The 8,706-nt window shown below is 32.3% G+C and overlaps 1 protein-coding gene across 1 annotated transcript; it reads left to right on the top strand.

Annotated features, from left to right (window-relative positions):
- Positions 1-5,073: 5,073 nt before the first annotated feature.
- Positions 5,074-8,051, top strand: LOC112097025 (chaperonin CPN60-1, mitochondrial-like). Its single transcript, XM_024181286.1, has 11 exons — positions 5,074-5,136; positions 5,243-5,326; positions 5,441-5,530; positions 6,395-6,451; positions 6,830-6,907; positions 7,011-7,106; positions 7,196-7,295; positions 7,401-7,475; positions 7,602-7,676; positions 7,789-7,867; positions 7,949-8,051. Exons 1-11 carry the CDS (start codon positions 5,074-5,076, stop codon positions 8,049-8,051), a joined length of 900 nt encoding a protein of 299 aa, XP_024037054.1.
- Positions 8,052-8,706: the final 655 nt, after the last annotated feature.

Raw genomic sequence — 8,706 nt, 5'->3', positions numbered from 1 at the left:
CCTATATGCAGAATTGAGGTAAAAAATAGCGAGAGTTATAAGCAATGCTGCAGGAAACAAATCTCCAAAAAAAAAAAAAATCCTCTATCTAAAGCATTGAATAGCCAGGTCTGTTCATGAGCCTCATGTTTAGCTTTGAGTAAAAGATACCTCTAGATAAGATTATACTGCGAATATTACTGTAACAACTTTGATTTGGGCATGGTTTGAGTAATTGGGTGTTATCATTACAAGTGATTGACATTCACATATGTTACAGTGAGGAGGTTGATTACTCCCCAGTTTATCAATGTTAAAAACATCACAGTTTGAGTATATGAAATTTATGCTACCCCATCTATGAATGAAGTGTTATCACTGCTGACATTCATGCAGTCCCTTGGTAATGTTACAACATATCTAAAATTCAATCAAATGAAGCACACACACACACACACACACTATGGACAGAAAGAAGTTTAAGTCTAGAACTGATTTACTATGGTCATTTTGTATGATTGGGATTGTGATCTGAAGGTGAAAGAATCCTTACAAATTTGATAAAAGAGCTAAAGTTGTGTGCATGATTGTTTGTGGGAAGTGTTAGTATGTGTCATCACTTGAGGGCAAGTAATGGTTTAAGTTTGGGGGTGTGATAACTCTAAGAAATGAGAGTTATTACATCAATTCAAGACTTGAATCAAGATCACTTACAGAACAAATAAGGTGTTTTTATTACATTTTGGTTACAGTTTGCATAAACATTCATTTTAGTTGAGTCTTAATAAGTTTTGCTTAAATCAAAGTAATTGTGCTAAAAACAAGTGCATAACTGTAGGTTCTCAGAAACTATTAATTCATGAGGGGATGCTGAGATATTAGATGAGCGAGATGAGGAAACAAGATGGCCACAAAAGAAGAAAAGCACAACCGGGAATAACGCAGTGATGTTGCAGAGCTTAGAGCAACTCGTGTTGTAGTAATCTGGGAGCAATGCGGGAGAAAACTTAGGCGCGGGTCAACGCATGTTTCCTAATTTAACGCATGCACGTTCGTGGGCTTTTGTTTCCTAATTTGCAATATAATAGGGGGACGTGCAACGCATGGAAATGCGGCAAGGAATTATCAGTAGAATAATTACAAAGGAAAGAAGAAGAAGATCAAAATTAAAGGGTGTTGTTTCGGCAACATTGGAGAATCGTGCAGAATTATTTGGATTTGTCTTTCATCGTGCTAAACTTATATTTATCTTCTTCCTTTAATTGTTTTGATGTATTCCGAGATCAATATATTTATGTTTATTTGTCTCATTTACATTATGAACTAAATTTACCTGTAGTTGAGTGACAAATAATCCAATGGATTCTTGACTGTTCTTATATGTTGTTATGGCACTGCTGTAGCATTTTACTCTAATAGTTTTGTATAAATATAACTGTTATTTCAGTCGACCACCTATTTAATAGTTTCAATTAAGATAGAGCAGCAAAAGGGCATGTCTTAGCGGATATTATTAGAGTACTACTTGATCTTACATTGAGTTTCCCGGATTAGGTTATCTTGAATCCCATAAGGGCAATACTTGAAGTTAAGATTTGTGACACACTAGACATAAGTGATCACCTTGTAGGGTGGAGAGATTAAAAGTTATATTGCCGTACCATAAGTATATCAACAACTGGTCATTGTTAATAGATTTATGGATATGAGACTTCCAATATGCGATAGCTGAGGATGCAGATTTATTCTGCCCAGTGCTGCAGCATCTCCTATAACAACTGATGCTAATTTGATAAACAACAGTCACATCATAAGTAGAGTTTGATCATTCAACTACTATAATCTCAATTGAATCTCAAATACATTTAACCTAGTTTATTTCGTTAAGGTATTATTTTATTTAATTCTTTCACAATCCTCAATTACTTTAGAAATCACTTTACACTTGTTTGCTTTGGTTCTAAGTTGATTTGTACTATTGTGATTGCTTTAACACTTTGAGTAACATCAATCCCTGTGGAGACGATCTTGAATACTTATCACTTTATTACTTGTTGTGTATACTTACACATTGTCATTGGTAGTAATTGCTTATAAGAAAAATAACCAACAATTATCCAATCAAATTCATTCTACTCGTAGCTGAATTTAAGGGCTAAATTTACCAAATCTAAAAGCTAAATTTAGAAGGATTATTATTTTTTCACTCCATGAGCATAAGTACTGCAATCATGCATTATCACGAACAACTTCTTCATTCAATGACAACTTCTTCAGTCGATGAATTTGATGGGTTAGGGATATAGGTTGAAGAAGAAACACTTTAAACATGTTAACCATATATGCAAACAAATAAAAGAAAAAGGCAAAGAAATTGGTTGCCAAATTCGAACAGTTGGAAAATAAATTAACAAGCAATATAGAGACAAAACTTGATAGAAATAAACATATTTTGTTTGAAAGTAAAAATATTCATAAGCTATGAACATATAAACTCAATTATCTTAAAGGAAAATTAGAGAACAAGAATGTTGTAGCTCATTTGATTAGAAATAAGGTAAAATATATTTAACTATAGATATAAATTTAAAAAAAAAATGTGATGATGAATTCATTTTCTTATATATATGAATAAGAGAGAGTGAGAGAGCAAATTATAGCATTCAAGTTTTCAATATAACATCTAATTTCAAGAAAGTGTGTTTATTTCTCATTATATAAAAAACAATGATTTTCTAGCTAAAACAAATTCATAACAAAATTTAATATCTAATACAACATAGTATTTTTTTTTCAAAAAAAGGCTTGCAATTATGTCTTTTAGCCACCAAGCCTAAGTGTGAGAGTAAAACATTTAACTCTTGATAATTACACACTTTTTGCATAATGCAATTAGTGTCAACTCATTCCAAAATACTCTACTAAAATAATAAAACATTTTAGGTATTATATTGATGCAGCTACTAATTTAGAATATTCACAAGAAATATAGAGTTCAAGGCAATTAAGAGATGTACCTCTTAAAGCTTTGCATATTCTTTATCTTTCTAAGGCAATCTTTAATTCATATAGTTCCACCCCCTTTGAGTTTCACAAACCTAGACTTTACAAACAAAGGCCTTATATCATTAATCTTAATACCTTTTTACCAAAAATATCACTATATTCATAAATAAAAATCACAAGTTAATGCTTTAACCTCGTGTTGGGCTGTCTTAGTCTGCACATGGCAGAGGAATCTACGATAATGTGTATATTTTTCTGAAAAGAAAAAGGAAAAAAAATAGAGAAAGGAAGTCAAGAATAAGAAGTAATTATTCAATAAGCTGAAAAATTATCATATATCATGCATGTTTTATTGAAATTGATGATCATATATACACTCACCCACTCACACACACACATCCATACAAATAGCTACTGTTAGAGCCGACACAGTAGCAAAATGCGACCAAGGCATTCCACCCAAATCAAGCATCCTTTTAGAATCCCATCTCTTTTCTTTATACCTGAGCATCTAGCAAAAACATATAGAATAAACATAAAAAATAATTGAGATATTATTATTTCAAAAAAAATAACTGAGATATTATTATTTCAAAAGAACAACTCCTTAATTACATTAGCCTACACTAAATTTCTATTCAATTAACATTTATTATATCATACATCTATAATTCTTTGAATTAGAGATTAATCACAATGAAAAAGAGGGCATTTTGTAGCGCCAACCCCTAATGAAAAGGTCAATCTAATTTTTTATTAAAAAATTTAATTTTTTATGCAGAGAAAATATCAAGTCAACAAAATTTGCAATATGTAACCAATCAAATAAAGAGAAATGCTGGAAAAAATTACAATAAAAATGGAGACAATTAAATGGACGAGATGAAGATCTTGAGGAACTAAGCAAGAGCAAAGGCGAGAAAAGTAAAGATCAGAGGGAGGTTTTTAGGGAAGAATAGCCACAGCAATGATGGAGGAGAATCCAAGAACGACGTTGCTTGACCACTCCTCAACAACGTTGCATCTCCAACTGTAGTCACCTCATCCATTATTTTAAATTTTTTAAAATTTTCCTCTTTCTCTTATTAGATGAGATGATCCCCAACAGTTCGCAACTTACAGTTCCCAAAGCCACAACTACAACCACAATCACAACCCCTCCCTCTCCTCTTTCTCTCTCTAACGAGGAGTGAACAATGCAACAAATTTCCAATAGAGAAAAGATTAGAAAGAAAGAACGAGTTGCCAAGTCGGTGAATTTAAATGATATAACCGTAATCCTTTTAATTTGTTAGATTTATGGCAGTCGAAGATTGAATTAATGGAATAAGATGAAAGTTTACCTGCCAAGAAATTCAGAAACTGAAGTGCGATGAGATGTGTACACTCGCGCACGGTGGTCATTAGAGCAAAAGGTGGAGATCTAAAGAGAGTTTTCGGAGCTTTTGGCGTAGCAACATAGTGGATATTCTATAACACGATGTAGCTTATTAGGGTTTCGTATGGTATGAGTCTTAGAATTTGAGCAATGGTGTTAGGGTTTCATATGGCATCTTGCATTTGAGAGTCGAATGAGAGATTTTCTAGATGTATGAAGAAGAAAGAGATGGTTAAGAGATGAGGCGGCTAACCCTAAAATTACAAGTTAGAGATTTTAGGTTTATGTTGATGTTAAGGTTTCTTTTTGCTTTTATATTGTTGTTTTTATATATTAATTTAATATAATATTTTAATCAAATAATAAACAATTTGTTTGGCTTGATGGTTTGTTGCTTGACATTAAAAGTCATGGTTTTCATGCCTTGGGTTCGAGTAGTAATGACAACAAAAATTGATTTTTTTTTCAATTACTAATACTTTAGTGTCAATAACGTCTTATGTTTAATCTACTGACACCATAAAATCAGTAATTTGTGATACTTATCTATTAAACACAAAAATGACCCAAATATATATATAATTACTGATACTTTTTAATAAAGTGTCACAAGACAAGTGTTAGTAAAGACCATTTTTCTAGTAGTGTCGATTACTTTTTAAATTGAACAAGAGAGGGTTTCAATCATTTCCCCTTTGTTTGTTAAAAGAATGAAGCTAGATTGGGGTCTTATATCCCCATACTTCATCACCAATAAGAAGACGGAAACATGTGTAAGCATTGCAATATATATAAATCCCTAAACTTTGATACACTAGTAATCAATTAGATTATTGTGTTATTAAGACAATAAGTAATTGTTTCATTTTTTTTTTTCAGGTGTTGAAAAATCCATTCATATTAATATATAAGGGTGAAATCTCAAATGAGGACATTTGTCGAGCAATTGCATCAACTAGCTATGTAAGAGGGTCTGTATATACAAATCGTATACAAGTTTAATGTTTTTTTATTAACAACTTGGTCAGTTGATTGTTTGCTTCTGCCTTTTCTTCTTTTTCCATTTTTATTTTATAGACTAGACGACCTTTAGTAATTATTGCCCGGAATGTTGATCAAGAAGAGGCGGGATCTCTTATGCTAGATTGGAATTATGTTGGAAGCAAGGTAATAAGTATTGTTCATATACATAGAGATATATATATGTTGAATCTCGATTGGAAATCAACCAACCAAGAATCCCCAAAACCTCACTGAACACTCTGATATTTGTTATAGAAACAGCAATTAAACACGCTCAAACAAAAACAAATCAGAAACAAGCAAAACAAGAGCCTCAAATTATAGTGGTTCGGCCTGGAGATGGCCTACATCCACTGAAGAAGAGAGCGGCAGCTTTTATTCAATCACCGAGAACAAGATACAAGTTTAAAGACGAAGTAACCAGCATTTAACACGCTGATTTCGCTTCCCTTAAGACCATATATACAAGCTTAAGGATCTCTAGAAAGATCCGTTGTCAGCCAGCAAACAAAACCGAGAATTTTCCCACTTGAATGACTGAAAATAACAAACTTGAGGACACGTGCTGGCCTCTTGACCACAATAAGCCCAAAACGACAGCTATTAACACCGTATAGAATAGGTAGAAGCACGTGATGTGCGCATGCTTTAATTATTTGGATGTAGCTGACAAAACAAATTTGTCATACGGGCTTGCATGATTTTCAGTTGACATGTCGTGTATTATTACAGCCTCAAACCGACATGATAGCTGATCTTCTGGAAATCATTTTCGAAGCTCACACTTCAACAATATACATATACATACATATATATATATATGTGTGCGTGTGTGTGTGTGAAGATTGGTTTTTGAATTGAATGAAGGTCTGCATTATCAAACCACTCACAAGCCAAGATACTACAGCGGCAATCATGCAAGACATTGCCATTCTCACAGGAGGCAAGGTACATGTTCATTCGGTGATACAACAGAGAAATCAGTTTGTTTCTGACTTTTCATTTTAGGTTTTAACTGAAGACCGTGTGAATTTTTTACCACAAATGCTTGGCTCAAGCAAAGAGGTAAGATTCATATATGTGTGTGTGTGTGTGTGTGTTGTTGTGTTTTGTATTCGGCTCGGCTCTGTTTAGTATTGTTGTCCAAACTTAAGCAAAATTGTTAAAATATTTGGTAAATCTATACACCTATCATTTAAAGATGTACGGTTATGAAACATTTTCAAGCAATTCACACTAAATTAGATATGTGAATTATTCAACAAACTGTGAAATTTGAAAAATTATGTTTACCCAACTCCAATAAATTTGAAAAATCTGAGCTTTTTTCTGTTCGATTTTAAAACCACTGTTCCATAATGCCAAACAAAAGCTTTGTATTATATACTATGTCATGGGTAGCTTTTGTTGAAAATATGTACTTAGCCCTTTCCATCGTTACAGGTTAGAGCATCACATAATGAGACAGCTATCCTTGGTGGGTTTGGCAGCCAGGCAAAGATCAAAGAGAGATGTGAAGAGGTTAGTTGTGGTTTCTTTTCTTTATACATATTATTCAACAATGCATTAGGTTCTCCATTATGTTTATTAACAATTTAACATGGTCTTATGATCGTTGCTACAGTTGAAATCTAAAATTAATGAGAGCAAAGATGATTGTGAAGTAAAGTTTGCAAGAGAGAGACTTGCAAAGCTTTCTCGAAATCTAGCTGTTTTTAAGGTTTGGTTGGAATTATACATTTATTTTGGATGCTCAACACCTTATTGAAAAGATATTTGGATGAGTTTTTATTCCTTTTTTTTTTAAAGATTTGTGGAGCTAGTAAAGCGGAAGTGGATAAAAACTATAAAAGAGTTCAAAACGCCCTAGAAGATGCCAAGGCTGCAACGGACAGTGGAACAGTACCTGGTAATTATTAGAGCCTTTTTTATATCTTTACATTTTTTTTTTTTGGCTCTTATCTTGTTGGATTAATTGATGAATCATAGTGCTTGCAATATGATAAAATTGAAGGTGGAGGGGTGGCACTTCTACATTCCTCAAAGGAATTGGACAAAGTGCAAGTTGCAAAATCTGATCAAAAGCTTGGTTTTCAGCTTTTACAACCGTATAATGTTTTCAGCTTTTATCTTTTTCGTTAAAAAAAAAAAATCGTTTGCAAAAATTTTAGCATGTAACTGTAGATGCCTGTTTACTCAATTGCTTCCACGGCAGGATTCGATGGGATAGCTGTTGTCGATAAGCTATTAGAACATGGCAATTTTGACCATGGATACGATCCAGCTAAAGGTATGTTTATCAAATAATAAAGAAAAGTAAATAAATAAATAGAATTTATTGAATTTATATAATGTTTTCATTGAGAATTTGAGTTAGAAATTCATTGTTTCTGTTGTACCAGGCGAATATGTAGATATGGTCAAGGCAGGGAATGTCGATTCACTTAAATTCATAATGACGGAGATATCAGGACTAATAAAGTAAGTTTAGTATTTTGATCATCTTCATAAGTAAATTCTTGTTATTGCTAATTCTAATATCTATGCCTGAAATACTTTTAGTGCTTTTGCGCAGTCACTTTTTTACAGATCATTGGCGTTGGCCATAACGTTAGAAGCTCAACGGTTTATCGATGTGGATTATTATATAAGCTGTGGATTTTGATTTCTATATAGCTAGTCAAATTAAAGTTAATTAGAAGTTTAGTTTATATTTTTATGTTTTATTTAGGTATTTTTGTGAGCTTTTCAGGTTGATTTTTTTCCTTTCTGTCGAAATAAATCATATATCAATAAATAGAAAAATCATTTTTTTATTGGTGAAATAGCAAAAGGATATGTATTCCTGATCTAGCTTGATTCCTGAGTTAAAAATTGTTCTAACAAGCGAAGTCATCCATTCCTACAACTGTTAAGGGGTAAAATTACAGGTCACAATTAGGTGAGGACTTGAAATTTAGTGTTGTACTCAACTCTTATTAATCTTTTATCACATATACATGTATAACATTATACGGTTAAAATTTAATTACAAAAGCTATATCATCATTCATATTTAACTAAGGGGAAAGGGAAGATAGGTTGAATATAATTCAACAAGCAACTTACAGAGATGAAAAGATAGCTACGACCTTACCATTTGCCATGTTTTTGGAAGGGGGTACAAGGGAGCTGTCCCAATTAAAATAATAAACTAATTAAGATAAATCCAGTTAAAATAAAGTTAAATGTTTCCCAAATAAATTCTCCTAATATTATATATTTAAGGAAATAAAAAAACATAACACTCTATTTTTACTAGTCATATAAACAGTTGTAAC

This window comes from Citrus clementina, unplaced genomic scaffold (genome assembly GCF_000493195.1).
Source record: "Citrus clementina cultivar Clemenules unplaced genomic scaffold, Citrus_clementina_v1.0 scaffold_7, whole genome shotgun sequence".
NCBI lineage: Eukaryota > Viridiplantae > Streptophyta > Magnoliopsida > Sapindales > Rutaceae > Citrus > Citrus x clementina.
Note: the sequence above shows the minus strand (reverse complement) of the source record. Positions and strands in the feature narration are given on the sequence as shown.